Genomic DNA, 18,265 nt, shown 5'->3' on the forward strand with positions numbered 1-18,265 from the left:
TTTGGAGGATGAAGTGAAGCAGTGACCGATGGGAAGGGTGCATACCAAGAGAAAGTCTTCCACTCGTCATTAATTTATCTGCCTTGCCTCTCAACATACTTCTGAGAGACTCTGTACCCTCATCCACCTGCTCTCAAGTGACTGCTGCAGGCAAATGCAGGATTTTTTTCATACCTGCTCCTTAATGTTGGGAAAATATGTACAGCTTTGGCCAAAATCAGGCACGTCCACACATTCATGATTGCCACTTGCTTTCCATCTAATTACTCGGTAGATACAGAAAGTGAGGGACTGGGTCCAGTTATCTAATAGCCTCGAGCTAATCTGTTATTAACCACATTAACCCGTCACTCGGATGCCAATGTGTTTTTTCCACTTTTGCATTGTAAGTAGATGAGATCAACTTTGTAAGTTGATCTCATTTTGCTCTGACCTGCCCTGTGAACTTCAGCCTCTGTGTCCAGTAGACACATTCCTTAATCCTGCAGCTGTAGACAGTGGGCCCTGGGTAGGATTCCAGATGTAACACATTATTTTTACTGCCTTTACTTTACCGCCAGGCATCTTTGAGTATCTCAGCTCATACAGATGGTAAATAGGTTGTAACAATCTTTACCTCTGGAGGCTCCTTACACATGTTATATGTGGTGCTGCAGGTTTTTTTCTGACAATTCCTTCCTAATGACTGCACTAGCTCTGAACATTTTAAAAGCAGGTATACTTCAGCAGTTGAGTACTATGGATCCCTGCTGTGAAACTGCTGCAGGTAGGTGTCAGTGGCACAATCTGCAGGGTAATATGAAGGAATTGGCAGCCCTTTGGGCTGTAGATGTTAAAGGCCAAAGTACTGACAGTAACATTTGTCTGCGATGGTTGCCGTGTTTTTATCAGGCCATGTTTGTGTCTGTAGAAGGACAAGACCCATTCATGCTCAACCTTCAGGACCTCAAAGTTTGATGACTGAACAGCTGTGGCAAAGGTATTAGCTTTCATGCAAGGCTCCAGTGCACAAGCATTACTGGATTTGACAAAAAATAAGAGTCATCTACAAAAATGAAAACTCCCCCCTGGATATACTGTCCTTATACCAGCCATACTTAACTCCGCCAAGGAGGTTATGTTTCTGGCAGCGTTTATGTGATTGATTTAATGAATTCTGATAAATTTAGTGGGGGTGTTTTGGCTGACATCCACCAAAGTCTTTAAGGTCAACTCACTGATTTATTGGTAACCCCCCCCCCCCCCCCCAAAAGCCTCATAAATTAGAAACTATGTTTTGTGTGTTTTCAGGATGTAGTAGGTAATGTTTACAGATTTCAAAGATCATGTTACATCTGACCTCTGACCTCTCCTTCAAGGTCAAAGCATTGATCTGAAGGTCAAAGTCATAATAATGATATCCAGAGCTGTTTAAAACTATGTTTCTTACTTCCATTGTTTGTATTATTGTAAATGGATTCCAAATATCACATCACTATGAACCTCTGACCTCTTCTTCAATGTCAAATAGGATCAAGCTTTCATAAAATGTCTTTTATCTTAAAAACTATAATTAAAATTTTACTGCCTTTGTTTGTATTGGTAGTAGTTATGAAGTGATACTGGTATATGTGGATTCTAAATATCACATTATAGTTTGCATTCAAATATCGTTTCACATTTGACCTCTGACCTCACTTTTACATTTCACATCTCTCAAGTTGATCCCAAAATGAGTTACAGCTTTAAAGAAAGGGAATGAGCTGCCTTGGTGGAGACTTGTGCTCTCAGAGCGCTTCTACTTTGTCTTAATATGTACCTGTTATTTTTTTGTTCTTATTAAGTCACCATAGGCCAGAGAGGAAAAACCAGAAGAATATTTCCATTTCTATTTCACTACAATAGACCTCCACACTCTCGAAAACTCTTTATACTTCTATGATGATAAACTTTACTTGTGGGCCAGTACCTTCTAATTGTAACGGCACATTTATTACTGTCTTAAGTGATGCATTTAGCTCTTGAATGGCTCAGTCAGCACAGATGGAGACACAACTGACCACTACTGGAAACACTTTATCATGCCTCGCTCTCCTGGTGAGAAAACATGACAGAAATGGGGAGCAGTGAATCCAGCCCTTCAACTCAGAGAGGCTGTGATTTCTGACCTGCAGCTACATTGTGCACAGTGACTACTCAGATAGAGCTCCCTTATCACCCACGGGGCAGACAACAGAGTCCTACCCGTTGATGTGATCTACCCGGGGGATCTTATCAACCCAGTTGCTTGTCATCTGCTCGCCTGCCTTCTTAGATGACAAACAGATGAAGCCTTTTTCTTGACTAGGAAGTGGGAAATAGAAGGGTAGATATAAAAATTCTTACCCCCTAACTCTTCAGCTTACTGTCCAGTTCATGAATTTAGGTGCAAGTCACCAGTCATGCTTGTGTGACAAATGCCCCCATACACCTGCTCGAAAGTTAATGGAAGAGTTTGGAAAAAGCAAGCAGGAAACAGACTTTTGAAAATGTTCTTTTCAAACTATTTTCTGCTCAAAGAACTGCAATTGTCTTGTCAAGCTTTAGACATATACCTTTTTGTAACTGCTTAGGCTTGTCAAACCAGCTACACACGAGCAAAATATAAGCTTATATAGTGTACCATATTTATTTGAAGGCTGTAGAGCAAATCTGCTGGCTGTTCTGAAGCCTGAATTGAAACATATGGTGTCTGTGGTAATGAAGATGGTGGTTGTGTGACATTTGCCTTCCAAGAAGCCTCTAAACATAACATGTGAAGTGAGAGATGTCAAGCAAATTGTCTTTGTTTACCTTAATGCCTCATTCATTGAGACAGGTGCTTCTATACTTTCAGCCTCAAGTAATTACCAAGTGTACACTTCTTTATCATAGCAATAAATGGTATCCAGTAATAAAGGTGCAACTTTGTAACACTTGAATTGAAAACTCTATGAACAACTAATGTCATTATAGGTTTTCATTTTTAATACACTTAAAAAATAAAATAAAGAATCTGCATTAAATTTGACACTGATTACATTTGTATAGACAGCAAGGCAAGAGTTAGCATATCATTAATAACTTGCATTAGTTTTAGGGGAACTCTAGCTTTCAAAGACTGTTTCTACCCAGCATCGCCAGAACAGTGCTGGTCCTTTATCTTCTGCATACGAAAACTGGTGGGAAATATGGCAAGATGGCATTTTCAACCAACTCATGGAGCTAATGTTAGCTTACAGTCATAGTGAAAAGTAAGAAGTACACCCTCTTTAAATTCCAAGGTTTATTGTATCAAAAAATAATAAAAGCAATTTTGTCCTGATCTTAAAACCAGATAAATTCCACCTCAGATGAACTGCAAAACTTTTAAATACTTTGTGTCATTATTTATGTAACGTGTAAGACAAAAAAGGCTGATGGAGTATGTGAAAAACTGAGTACACCCTCACTACTTCCATAGGAACCAAGAGGGTAGGTTGAAGCTAGGTGCTGTTAATCAAATACACTTGATTAATTGATAATGAGCAAGTGTGAGCACGTCAGTAAAAGAAGACTTTTGACAGTTTGCTTGTCTGGAGCAAAAATCGTGGTGTTACAATGGCCAGACCTTAGTCTGATTAAATGCTGTGGTGGGAACCTAAGAGAGCTGTGCATAAACCACAAACCTCTGTGAAATGAATCAATGTTGTAAAGCAGAGTGGGCCAAAATGTCTCCACAATGATGTGATAAAGATGTCCAGAAAACCTGATATTCTTACCTAGATGACTGAGCATCAAGACGTTGCTAAAGAATCATGAATCATGGGAGGAACTTTGTTGCTTTTTTTGTTTTAGGTTTTCACACATTGCTTCTGCATTTTGTCTCAGCTTTTGTTCAATAAATAATGACATATTGTATTATGTCACGTGATGTTGGATTTGGCTAATTGTAAAACTAGTAATGGCTAATTGATTTTTGTTAGTCCTGACTTTTAACTTGGAAACTAAAGGAAGTATACTTTCCTTTTACTATGACTGCATTCAACAAGCTGATGAAAATGTTCAGCAGCTGTTGTAAACTGACATAAATTATCCACCGGGGCCATTAAGAGGTAAATGTGTCAAGTGTGTCACTTTAAACTGTGTTATGTGTTGTACAGAACTACAAGCTTGACAGGAAAGTAGTGCTTGTTACTGGATCACTATACAGTCTATTATTATTAGTATTCCTGATACCAATCACCTGTACAATAAATAAGTGTATTCACACTTTACTGTGTGGAGCGACAGGGCCACACTGACATCAAGTCACTCCATGTTACTCCACTCCAGTTCAGTTAAATTACCACAACCGCAGCCATGTCTTTATACGTGCTGGCTGACGCCCTGCCAAGTGCCAGGCTGTCAGGCGACTGGAGTCTATCTCCTAAAAGCACAAAGTCACATTTGGATTAACAGACACCAAATTATGCCAAAGCCATAGTTTCCTTTTACTTCATGCTTCCCTTACTCTCACTCCCATGCTCAGTTACGTTTTTCTTCCTCTTCCCCTGCCTTCTCTTAAGATGTCCACCTTTCCACTTAGTCCCACACTGACAGATGTTATCAATTTAGGCCGCGGCCAGAGAAACCATTAAGGGTCCCAGACAGAGGATAAAAACGGAAAAGCAGAGGAGAGGGGATTACTGAGATGCTTCAGAGCAGGAATGATACGGGTGATAAAATCGCTGATCATTCCACTTTACAGAGACTGGTCTTTATGTGGCGTCAGCTCTCTTTGCCCGATATGTGCAGCCGTATAGATCTTCACTCTTTTTTATTTGCGTCGTTTCGAAAACAACAGATGAGGTGGAGAGGCATGGGTGAGCAGGAAACCGGATCATTACTTATGTGTAAATATGAAAGATGTGGCTCCCTCGTTTAGCTTTACACTTATTATGTATGAGTATCAACACCTGTGAGCCTGTATTTATTCAATACACTCTACATACAGATATATTTATGGCTCAGCAGTGCAAATCATCAAAATTACTTCCTGCATGTTTACCGCTGCGAGGAGGGGAGCTCCAGAGGCAGACCAACGGTGTGTGATTACACACTTGAGGAACTAAGAGAACGAGGCAGGATGAGCGTGTTGCTCTTTGCTATCTGGCTGTTACATACTTCCCAACATGAACACCCTCCGCCAGGTCAGAGGGTAAATATAGACTGACTGTGTGAGGAGTACACAGCCAGCACTTACTCACCAAGGTGGAAGCAGAAGGTTTGATGGGGGAAACACTTTTATTAGAAAATAGGAGTGTGGAAAAAAGGCGGGCAGATGTGCAGCCAAACAAGCTTTGTTGTTTCACTAGCAGGTTAGAAGGAAAGACTTTGTTTTATGCACAATGATGGCCAATGGATTCTTGTAGGCTTAAGACTGATTTTAACCATGAGGCTAATACCATCCATGTCTGTCTTCGCATATTAAAGACTTTGTACTTGTATTGACTTCAGCCCTTCATTCACAGCACAGGCCTCTCATTCATGTGAATGAATGCAGATCCACCTGGAAAGATGCTGTCATGATATAGGACAGTCCAAAACTGTAAACACAGCCTCATAAACACCTGCACAGTATTTTTGCACATAGAAATTCATGTATGTGTTACTAGAACTAACCTCCCTCACCACCACCACTCACAAAGAAGCATACCTCCATTGTCTGTAGTTTCAATAAGTCTGATTTTAAGATGGTTAGCATATAGTTTTGGTTTCTTTTTCATTTACCGTAAGGATGAGGGATTAAAGTTCAGCATGCATTAACTGTTGAGGAGTGGAAAGCCAAAAGTATTATAGTTTATGTAAATCGTCCAACTGAAATGTATAAGTATTTCAGACCACAAAAGAGCAGGAACTATTTTGTTATTTTAATTATTAATTTTTCCATTGCATTTCTACTGAAATTGAAGCTATTTTAACTGTGAATTCTTCCAGCAGCCACCATCACACACCTTTGTGTGTGCATCTCAGAATGAGGATGAATCATCCCAGCATATAATAGTCCAGGCTGTTTGGATTTGTATTGGTATTTCCATCTGCAGGAGTCGGTTTTTGCAGGGAGGAACCCCAACAGCAAGATCCAAACACAGAACAGAGCAGGCATCAAGACAACATGACACTGATTCATTCAGATATGGGATAAAAGGGAAGAGCTGCGCTGGGCTGGGCTGGACAGTGGCTTGCAGATGCATAGCAACTCAAGGCAGGCTAAAGCAACTAAAATAGAGAGCTCCATTAGATTTGCCAAATGGATGTGCCGAATGGTCACAACTGAGCCATGCAGAATGCTAAGATGGTGCTAAGATCAGGTAAACTGCCAGCAATGCAGCTGATCTTAACTTCACGGTGATCTCGAAATAACGTTGGGTGATTTACACTAAACAACAAGTAATAAACTAAGAAGCCTGATTTCTGTTCTTAGGGTGGTTGTTTGGTTAATTCTGGAACCGATTTGCAAAAACAATGAGTGTTGAAGCACATAGTGTGTACACAGAGTAAGTATTTTTCACGTTAGTGTTTTACCAGGCTCTTAAAAAGCAGACCATGATCACCTGTTAATGAGTTTAATCAGTCTGAAGCACATGTAGCAACACTACAGACCTTGTTACAACAACCCGAATGGCTTATTTGGGTGACTGTATGTAACACAATAATTCTAGATTAAATCAATTTGCTGTAGTTAGGACAGAATCCATTTCTAGACAATGCTGACTGGCCAGTTAAGACTTATGAACCATGAAATTAAATCATTACATTGAATTAAATACTCCAGAATATCAGTGTAGCACTTAGAGCTGACAAATCTGTTTTTATTTACTGTGCCACCACACTCCATCATGTTATATCCTGCCTGAACTCTCTATCAGCAGCCGACTGTTTCTGTAAACCCCATCAGTAAGCAGCTATAATAAGCAACGACATCTGCTACTGCACGTCACCAATGTGTTCACTTTCTTTCTTTTTCTTTTGCTCTGAAAACACATTTACAGCCCAAACCGGGCGAGTTAGACAACAGATGAGTGCAAATTTGCAAGCATGTTTGCAATCAACATATTGGATACTTAACTCTGTGCTTTGAAAAGGCTATTTGCTGTCGCTAATGGCTTATGTTCAGATTTCAGAACTGCCTTTACAACACACGACTGAGACTTTGGCCCCAACAAGGAAAGCACAAATAGTCTCTGAACTCCTTTTCTACTCAAGGCCCCTTTAATCTTCCTGAAGGCCTACAGTGTTCAATGAAAGAAATGGGAGGGGGAGGGGGAGTAAAGGAGGAGGAGCGCAAATGAAAGCCACACATGATGACCTGCTGCTGCTCCTCACACTGAGAGCCATCTTTATGTAAGGCTAAGCATCACTGAGCAGTCTCATTTGGGCTATCAAATCAGCAGCATGCTGTACTGTGCGAGAAAAAAATCCTCTTTCTTCTACCCTTATGCAATTAGTGGCAGCTATCAGTTTAGAGGACAGTTTAATTGTACGCCTTCATTCACACTCGTTCAGTCATTTGTCAGAGGCAGACTAAGTGCTCTTCTTAATTACATTGTTCATTCAAGGCCAAAGAACACGTTCCACACTCGGTGACTCCCTCAGTGCAAATACTTCAGCAGTGTTATCCCTGAACCTTCTCACGTATAGAAGCAGCAGGAGGATTCTCAAAATACTTCAAATTACAATGACCTTCATATTCAAACTTTCGTTTCAGTTGCACTTTTTTTTTAATTGCCCACAAGATGAATGAATTCTGTTGAAGAACATTAACTGAATACCTGCACCACTATCTGGTATCATCATCAGCTCTGGCTGCTCACCTTGCCAGCAGGCACCAACTGTGAGCTGAACATCAATCTGTGAGGGGTGGATGGGCCAGTCGTCTGTCACCAGGTAGGGGTCATAGGTCACTCCGTCCACATAGAGCGTCACCACTGGGAACTCCACATTGATGACATAGTAATGCCACTCCTTGTCGCATATCTGAGAGGAAAACCCAGAGAGATAAATGGAGCTTGGATTAAAAGGTTATTCAGGAAAGTCAAGAGTATCCTGAATCATTTTTCTGTTTTAAGTAACACTTCACTGGTGCCTTGCTGTGATTACATTAAATATGAACTTATTACCACTGTTTCAGGACACCTTCTGAAATTAAAATGGAGTTTTTAATATCTTTTTACTTGTAGACATTTTGATAACTAGCATTTTACAGGAATGGTAATCATTAATTTAAAAGTGCATTTGATCCTATGTATTATTAAAAAACAGCAATTAAAAATACATATCTCAAAGTAGAATCTAGGAGTCCACCTGCAGCAAGTTGTTACAAAATGTAATTTCCATTTAAGGCTAATTGCACAAGCAGGTTTATAGAAGAACCCGTAAAATCATGGCTTTGGACCCCTACAGCCAAAAGACTTTCCTTCTGCACTAATTTATATTTGCCAATAAGACCCCTGCATATAGAACAAAACAGGCATGACAAGAGATATGACAGTTAGACACAGGATAAAAAAGGATCCTGATGAGAAGTGCCGAACACAAGGCTGGGGGACAAGAATCGGTCCAGCAAAGACTCCAATCTGGCCCTATGGATGGCACAGAAAAATGTGAAGAAGTGTATAAACTTTGGACTATTAACTCTATTTTCATTAGTATTACAACTTTTCCTACTGCTTAAGACCTCCCCCATGGCTGGTTACACTACACCAAAGTAATGAAGAAATAAATAAACTATTACAGGACAGAAAGGTTCTACAATAATAGGGAATTTGGTTTTCTACAATGGTTAGTTAATGTGTAGTTAAACCTACTTAGACTGACGGAAAGGTGAGTTTCTTTGGTCCCCACATCAAAGTGGGTTTTATGGGACCCATAATAATAAAAAATGAGTTTGACATCCCTGAGCTAGATTGAAAGCGGGTTCCAAAGCAGCTTGCATGTATTCAGTATCTGTAAAGCAGCTTAAACAGTGCACCATCTAAGATTTGCAAAGTGTAAAGGTATCAGCAAAACCATCAGCATGATGTGAGCTAGTTTCAGTTACTGTTTGCTCAGGTTTTGGCTTTGGGTGTTTTTAATAGAACATGGCTCCACGTGGAAAGGAGCTCCTCCAAGAAGGGAGGTGAACGTTCATGAAACTCAGTACAAGTAGAGGAGCATCAGAAGGCTACTGAACGTAAAAGAAACACAAGCAGCAGCAGCTGTTAGGAGGAATGGATAAGGTGGCCTTTGGGGAAAATTATTTCATGTACAATTAAGCCCTCCATGCAACTTTGCATTGAAAAATAGTCACGGTAGCGCATGGGAGTTGGCACGTGGATTATTTGTTGAAACGAGTGACAGTGACAGTGTGAAGGATACTGCACGAAGAAAGCGTCTATGGATTTTTTCCAAGAGTGAAATCATTCATCACAGAGCAAGAAAAAGCTTGATGAATATTGGCAGCACAGACTTTGTTTAGATGAAACAAAATAGTTCTGACCTTAAACCACGAGGAGAGAAGTGGGAATGCTGCTGTGAGGCTACAGGAGTGCAGCAAGTTTAGGGTAGATTTATAAGTGGCATTTTGAATGCAGGTTTGTATCTCCAAATGATAAAAGAAAATCGGAAGAAGCTTCAAAGGCACACTTTTCTTCATCAAACATTCTGTTATTCAAAACAAGCTTTTCTTCATTAAACATGAAAACAGGGACTGCTTTTATTTCATCATTTCTGATATTTGCCCAGTGCATGCTCAAGTTGTTGTATCCTGTATGCAGCCATGGTCAAAAGAAAATACGCTCTCAGTCAAGTCTAAGGTTTTACATATCAGGACATAATAAAAAAAATATTTAGTCTTTGCTGGGTCTCTAATTAGATCCAATCAACAACACAAGATATATACCATCATTATTTATTTTGAATTTAAATATTATTTACAGTCTGACCTTGGAGTGGTTGAATTTGACATCATCTGTGTTAATGAGCAGCAACAACTGTGTCTCTAAGATCATTGCTGATGTCTTGTCTCCTTGTGTTAACACACACCTGAATGCTGCAGACCAGCAAACTGCCAAAACTGCTTTTATAGAGGTGCTCACAGTTGCTCATGAGCACTTAATGAAGTACATTTGATTAACAGGACCTGGCTGCTACTTACATTCTGAATGGAAGCAGTAAGAGTGTGCGCTTATATCTACCCATTTTTTATTATGCATACATAAAACCTCAGAATATAAAGAGGGTGTACTTTCTTTTTAACCATGATGAGAAAACATTTTAAGACACAATATTTATGCTTTGTGCATATGCTGTGTACTGTGCATATTTTTTTAATGACCTGACTCAGAAAACATCAGTTTAAAACAAGAACAACAGGCTAGAGATGGCTATGTATACAGCGCCTGATGGTGTGCGTTAGTGTCAACAGAAGACAACCAAAGGAAAAAAAAAAAGAACAGCCTTTATGTCATTGACTTGCACAAAAAATAGACTCACAATACTGAAAAGCACTTTAGCTTTGTTCTTTGTCAGGGAATACAAAGCTCCCTGTTCACCAAGGAACAAAAAACATCCTTTGATCTCATTCTGCTGCCAGAAACTGCTGCTTCTCATCACAGGAAGTGCGTGAAATATGTTGCACACAACGGATTGACTGACACTTGTAAATCAAGTAACGGTGAAGTAACTGACTTGATTTTGGATACGTGGGGTTTTAAATGAGAGAGGTGATGTTTATGGTGTGTTCTGTTTGGTTTTCATTTTTAACCAGACGTTAACTACAGGAAGAATTCGTAAATTCAAAACCCTCCCTCACCTCCACATTGTGTGGGCGAAAAAATTAATATTGCAGTACGGTGTCTCATTTTAGAGGGATGTTTGTTTTCTATTAGAGCTTGCCTCCACTTTGTGATTTAGTGTGGGAAAAAAACAGCCCTTTTTTTTTGTACATTAATTCTTGGCTTGGGAAGTCAAAACTAAATGCTTCCCTCTCCACTAAACGCTGACTGAAATGCATTAGTACATCACCTGTTTAACCTCTTCTGAAAAATGCTTGACTGCGGCGCTCTTCGGCATGTTTGACCATTTACCCCGTCCTGCTGTGCAATTTAATTGAGTGCACCGGCCCTCTCCCACCTATCTGTCTCTCTGTCGCTCCCCTTTTCTCGGCTTTAGGCTTTGCCTCTCAAAACTCACCGGGCCGTGCTTCACCTCTTCCTCTCTCGGCCCCTCTGATACAACCTGCGACAGCCTTTGAACACTCTGCCTGCGGTAACCTCCCTCTCTAGGAAAGAGCACTCTGCAGCCTGCTTATTAGCACCATCCTAGCGCAGCAGATGGGAGTTCTAATCAATCCATTCCATTTTCCCTGTTATTTAGGTGCGAGATGCAACATCTGGCCGACCAGTGATCATCCTGCACAGCTGCTTAACACATATGCGGCACGTCGATCTGCTGAGTCGGTGCTCAGAATTGCAGGAGGATAATGTGTTTGTGGTTTTGATGGTGCTGCATATACGATTGAAACTAACTGCATCGATGTTGATTAGCTAGTTAGGATTTGAGGACATAAAGCGTGTGCAAACATCCTGTGGCCCTAATGTCAGCGGTCCACTGTGCATCGTGGGGTTTTCTTGATTTTACATGTTTGCAAGATTCATACTGAATTCATCCCCCGGACAAGGTTTGTGCATTATCAGTTGGAATTTAAAGTGGTTTTTTTTCAATCTGGTTAAATCTCAGCTGCCAGATGTAAAGTCGCTTATGTACACTGGCACACACATGCTCTAATCCCTCTGACATTTACACATGCACACTACTGCTTCGTTTCACTTTTTGCTGTGGAGTATTTCAAAGACAGCTCTGAGCACCTAGTGGGTGATTTACTCTTACAGCCTTCAAAAGGGAAAATGGCGCGGTGTTTTTTGCCCAAGAGGAAGCTGACTTAGTCGGCTTGTGATGTCAGGTGGAGAGCCCTCTTAAGGGTATAAGGAAGGAGTGAACAATGTGACCACATTAGGCGAGCAGACAAAAACAAAGCAAAAAACTATTTTGACAAAATATTTTAGTAGCTGCTAATGGTTTAGATTTTTTTCTAAACATTCAAAGTCACTAAATATTTGTATTTTCCCAAATTAAAAGGTTTTAGAAGATACCAGAAAGAAAATTCAACTGGACAACTGCAGGCAGAGGTTCTGCGAATTTAATAAATCATGTATGGATGTAATTTAGATGTAAGAACACCTCTGTAAACAAGATCAAAACATTAACAGCAACCTTCCATTTTTATTAATCTTAAATATCAAACCCCATCAGATTAAGCACTGTGAAAGGGAAAAGGATTCAGGAAATCTTTAAGGATGATGTAAGTATAGGGTTGATATGCAAAGAAGACAATGTTATGAGTTTGACAGTTCTGTGAGATTTCCATCTGGCCAGGTGAAAAAAAAATCCATATAATAAAGGTATAGATGTGGACCTGATCCTAACCCTGGATTGGTGGATGTTAAAAGCTTCCAATACCTCCAATATACACTTTATTATCAATCCCTGCACACCTGCTTAGACAATCTATGATCAACCAGCTGTGCGGCACAGGTGTCCTACATACAATTATATAGATGGAGGCCAGGAGCTTCAACTAATGTTCACATCAAACAGCAGAGTGGGGATGAAAATGTAACTTTCACCATGATATGGTTGTTAGTGCTGGCAGATGAGCTATAATACTTGACTCCTGTTAGCCAAAAACAACAGCTACAGTGGGCACAAGGTCCTAAAAAGGACTTTTTGCAAGACAACATGGTCTAATTAGATGACAAAACTGATTTCTGCTGAAGCTGCCCACGGTAGACTCAGAATAGGCTCACAATGCATGACTTCATGGCTCTGACCTTTCCTGTTTTACTTGCAGGCTGCTGCTGGTGTAATGGGGTGTGGAATGCTTCCCTGGCACACGCTGCCATTGTTAATACCAGACAAATGTTGATTGAATGCCTCAGTTTATCTGAGTACTGCTGCTGATTATGTGCATCTCTAAATGGTCATAACCTAACATCTTCCCAAAGGTACGTGCAGCATGATAATGCTTTGTCACAAAGACAAAGTCATCTCTGCCTTCATGAACATAAAAGTGACTTTAGTGGAATTCATGGACCCTCGTGGGTGACAGAACTGTGTCCGGAGAACGTGTTTGGGATGTGGCAGAATGGCAGATCTGCATGAATGTACAGAATGTGCACCATGTTAATGCCAAGGATCACTTCTGATGTGAGCTGTCAGTGCTGGAATTGGTCCAAAGGTGTGCAAAGAGACAACCTTTAAGGTGACGTCGCCAAAAACTAAACGAGGTAAGTGTTTTGCTTTACAGGAAGAATTTTGTGACTTTCCACAGGGCTAACTGAGTGTATATCATTTTATTGTAGAGGTAAGGCTTCTGCCTACAATAGAGAAGGTTTGTTTGGCAGGAAGATTGTTAAAATATCTTTTAGTTACCTTATGAATAGAATTACCAAATGCGTCACCAGCAGTGGACTTATTTCAGTAACATCAGTGCACCAACACACCACGAATGGGAATGCAGACAATACAAATCAATTAGGCTCAGTTTTCATTTCAATGCAAAGAATCATCATTTGTCAAAGTGCTGTGCTGGCAAATTTGTGATGAATTACCTTCCACTGAAAACGTTGGGGTAATTTTAATATACCATAATCGCCACAGTGGAAGGTAGGAATGTGTGCAAGTAAACAAGTGAAATCTTTCAGCATGCTATGAAAATCTCTCCTGTGTCTCACTAGAATGAAAAACATGCCCACGTTAACACAGACTTGCTTTTTTTTTATTTTTTATTTTCGTTTTTTCACTCCAGTGCAGTGTGGCTTTCCGTTTCACTGTCTCACAACAGTGTTGCTGCTCTCAGTGCAATTTATATCGTTGCTCGCCAATTTCTCCAACTTGCTCAATAAAAAAATCAACATAAATTTACATTATTGGAAATCCGATACCACTGTATGTAGTCCGAGAGCTGCAGCGCGTAATTTCATTGCAAGAAGCAATAAAATGCTCGGTGCATCCTGCTGAAACATCCGGTGAATTAATGCTTTGTTTGTGTGAATGTCTGAGTCACTCTCATTATAGATTTTGCTGTGTTTTTCCATTCTTGGTTTAAATAAAGCTAAAACAACGCTGCACAAAAATACACAAGCTGTATTTATAAGACTGACAAGACGAGGGTCTGCTTCAACAAGCAGCTGTTCTCTACCAGTTAAGTGCTGAACCAAGACCCAAGGAGTATGACGAACTGCATTCAGACAGGATGATGATGAAATCCAACTGGTGGAGGTGGCACGAGCGCTTGGCATCTTGCCAAAAAAAATAAAAATAATTCGAGTTTGCGGGAGAAAGTAGACTGCTAATAATGACAAGATGCCAGCTGGACTCGGACAAAGAAGCATTGTTCTGTGTGCATTTGCTGTGTGTGCGAACAGATGATCTTCCACAGCGTGTCTGAGGGAGAAAGAGCCATAGAGTCTGCGATGACGCGCAGCTCGTAACAACACCCACCCGCACAGAGTCGCATGCAGCGATGCAAAGACATAAATCCAGCACTGTTACGTGTCAAACTCCAAAAACTTCAAAGCAGAAATTAAACTTGACGAGAGCACTCCTGACTCGCCTAGCTTGCGAAAGCAAAGCAAAAAGTTGAGTATTCCCTAATCCCTCCACGTTCCTGTTTCTCTGCCTCATGCAAACTGACAGACGGAAGGAATGAATGAATGAAATAAATAACCACACACACAAACAAAGGAGACAGAAGATGTGAAATAACCAGAGGATGAAGAAGGGAACGTGAAAGAGAGTGAGAGAGATGTATAGGACGGAAACGTAACACATCAAAGACCCCTCACCGTCTCTTGGGGCACTTGAGAAGAAAACAAAATTGCTATCTGCCCCCCACCCCCTTACCCCCTACCCCGTCTCGCTCTCCTTTTTCTCTCTGCAGTTTACTCTGTCTCCTTTTCTTCTTCTCCAATGTCTCCATTAGAACTTGACTGAGCAGTTGTTGCCTCAAGTCCTTTGGAGTTGAAAGTCTTAAAGAGATCTGTCATCCAACCCAACCTTTTAACTTCAAACAAGAGATGGAGAAACGAGATAGAAAAAGGTAGAGAATGAAGAGAGATGAGGTGATCTGGGATTGGAAGGTGGCAGGGCAGAGAGATGACAGCACGGGAAGGAGGGAGGCTGCAGATGAAAGAAAGAAAGGGGCGAAAAGAGACGGCGGAGGAAACGAAACGATACGAGAAAAGACTTTAGGAGGGAAGTACGGAGAGGCGAGGAGAACTTGGGAGGAAAAGTGACTCACAGCTGCAACAAGGAAAACCTTAGAAACAATTATCGAGGCACCCAGCAAATAACAGAAGAGCAGTTCACAAATTTCCTACACTCTCATGTCTGTGCGCTAAAGGGGAAACAGCTAGTTTGCTCACACTTCTAAAGCTCATACCCAGCAGTTTTTTTCCTCCATTCGAAGTATCCAGAACTTTCTTTCTGAGTAACTTTTCTTCATGGAGCTAAAAGCTTCTATTAGACCATTGTGTACCTTTGCCAAAGACCCGTGACCATTAGGCAAAGTAGTCCCCTAATGTACCGACAGCTTTTTACTGACAGGACTTTATAAAAATGCAACAACCAGATTACGTCTCCATCACAGTTTCCTGCTTCTATGTCTGTGTGACAGGTGGTGCACACACATGGCAGGTGCAGTGGACAGGATGAAGGGGCAACGGGGAATGTAAAGAGGTGTGGGCAGGTATATGTTTGCATTTCAACTGCTGTAAAAAATAGGAGTGTAATATTATATTTCTGTGGCTCAAAACTGCTAGATCTCTTCCTTTATCTTCCAGCTCACTTGACCACCGCCACTCATCTGTCTGTCTCTCTTGCTCCCATGCCAAATTTCTCCAATAAGCAACCAAAGCCTGCGCTGCCCAATCGATCCACTTCGGAATTCTATTTGTTATCTTTTTCATTTGTTCTGTTGTTTCTTTGGCTTCTGCAAGTTTACTGTTTTTGTTTTTCTTGTGGTTGTCCTTTCTGTGTTAGACCAATCAGCATAGATTTTTTCCGGGCTGTTGTTCAGGAGCACCTACTCCAGAGTACCTATTGTTTTTGTCCCCCAAAAATCCAATCAGCTCTAATCAGCAGACCTTTTGGAACCATCCAAAAACTGCCCAGAAAATGGCCTGCTGTTTTCTCAGAGCAGACAGGCTCTGGGTTTAAAGGGGCCTTTATTATTTATTGTGTATATGGACAGCTGGAGACACGATGGTCGAGCAGTCATTCCTGTGATACATCTTTGTAGTCCGCTGCCTGGGGTGCACGCATAGTCGGTGCATTGTGTAAATTCTCCACCTGCGAATCCGTATAGTCACAAAACCCAGCCAGGGACACAGATTCCTGTACAGGCCCTCACACTCACTGTCTGATGATGAAATTTCAGTCACTTGGACCCAAGTGGATCCTGGCAGATTTGTAGATGGAGAAAGAATAAGGCTCAATACTTAAGGAAACTCATTCTTTACACTTAAGATGGATAAGAATATCCTTATGCTTATTTGTTAATTACAGCCTTAGGGGTACTCTCCCAGGATGCTCCAACCTTTATGCTAATCTCAGCTACCTCTCGATGTGAAGTAGTAGTTGTAGCTTCCCCCCTTTTATTAAAAAACAAACAAAGAATTGTAATTCCCACACTGACCGTTTTATTTTCACATCATTATATTTTGAGCCTTATTTAAGCATCATGAAGTAAAAAAGAAGACTGTTGGCAGAAGAGGGAATGCAAACAATGTTACCAGTGCCAATCTCAGACTCTTTGGTAACAGAATACATCATGACCTTTGAACTACTCTGGGAAGTCCCACTTTTGCTTTTGAGAATGTCATTGCTCTCACATGAGGTCAGATGGGAAGAAAATGTAAAAACTGGTCACTGGAAGAGTTGGAACCAATATCCACTGCTCTGTTTCTGCTGCCCAGCCTCTATAGCCTTAGTATGCCTCGACCAGTTTTTTAACTTGGAAGTGCAACTCTCTACAAGACTGATAAATTAGTGTCGTTAGCAATATTAGTACAACTGTGTCATGGTTACTGTGTGATGGCAGGTTTTGCAAATTTTACCCATTTTAAATGGACCACCATTGATATGAGCCATTCTTTGCCATGCTTGCAGGGATGTGTGTCAGTCCATCTACTCGCTGCTCCAACACTCCAGGAATAAATTGCCTCAAACAACTGTAGCTGTTGGCCATTTGTCCAATGCTTTGCTTGATGACCAAGGCAAAACAGATATTTCTGCTCAGCTCACTGTTAGTTGTCTTAAATAATTATGTTTAAGCTGAAGTTCCTTGAATTTATCTTTACATGATTATTTAATTGACAACTTTGGTAAAAAACAAATTTAATGCAATTTAATCATGAAGTTATTTTCAGCAGTTAATGCGACATGACTGAGGACACAGATTGAAAGACGGTTTAAAGAGGAAGTAAAGTAGGTGGAAGAATGGAGCAAAGGAGGGGGGCCTTTAAGGCATGCTGGAGGAAAGATGCACAACAGAGATTGATGAGCACTGGAAAGAAGGTGACTTTACAGACGGCTGTGCGGGGGGAGGGGAGACCAGGGAAGGAATAAGAACGCTATAGTGCAGGCGAAGTGGAAACAGAGGTGTAAAATAAAGGGATCTTTATTTGGCTGGGGGATTGGATGTTAAAGCACCAAACAAATCTGGAAATGATCCCATTATGACAGAGAAAGAAGGTCATCAGCATAATGTAGCCTTGTGTTTAACAGGAGGCTCAATGCAAGGATAAAAAATCCACATATTGGCAGTTACCAATGCAAACTTTGGTGACAGAAGTAAAGAGAATATTTATTTTATCTTTGTTAATAAAGGGAGTAGATCTAAAAAGAGCAAAGGGGTCAAAGAGACAAACAAATTCTGACTGTTATGCAGAAGTATGATGGTTTCATATCTACAAGGGCAGTGACAAGAACCTGAGGCATCTGATATTTAGAGAACAATCAGGCAACATTAAAGTAGGAGCCTACTCACAGACATCTGAGGTTGAATTAGGTATTTTGTCTCTCTCACGACAAGAAGAGTAAAACCGAAAAAGAATCTCCTCCAAACAAATTTCTTTTTCTTTTTCCTTGTACAGAAAATTTCTACATACCACAGAAGCCTGCACACCTCAGTCAATGCCGACTCCAT

The 18,265-nt window shown here is 40.7% G+C and overlaps 1 protein-coding gene across 1 annotated transcript in view; it reads right to left on the reverse strand.

Annotated features, from left to right (window-relative positions):
* The window catches only part of LOC100697909 (calsyntenin-2), a 309,840-nt gene that overhangs the window by 32,260 nt on the left and 259,315 nt on the right, over nt 1-18,265 (reverse strand). The window contains exon 9 of the mRNA XM_005461707.3: nt 7,833-7,995. Within this exon, the coding sequence (XP_005461764.1) occupies nt 7,833-7,995 (163 nt within the window). The remainder of the gene's footprint in view (nt 1-7,832; nt 7,996-18,265) is intronic.

Source organism: Oreochromis niloticus, linkage group LG14 (genome assembly GCF_001858045.2).
Source record: "Oreochromis niloticus isolate F11D_XX linkage group LG14, O_niloticus_UMD_NMBU, whole genome shotgun sequence".
Classification (NCBI taxonomy): Eukaryota; Metazoa; Chordata; class Actinopteri; order Cichliformes; family Cichlidae; genus Oreochromis; species Oreochromis niloticus.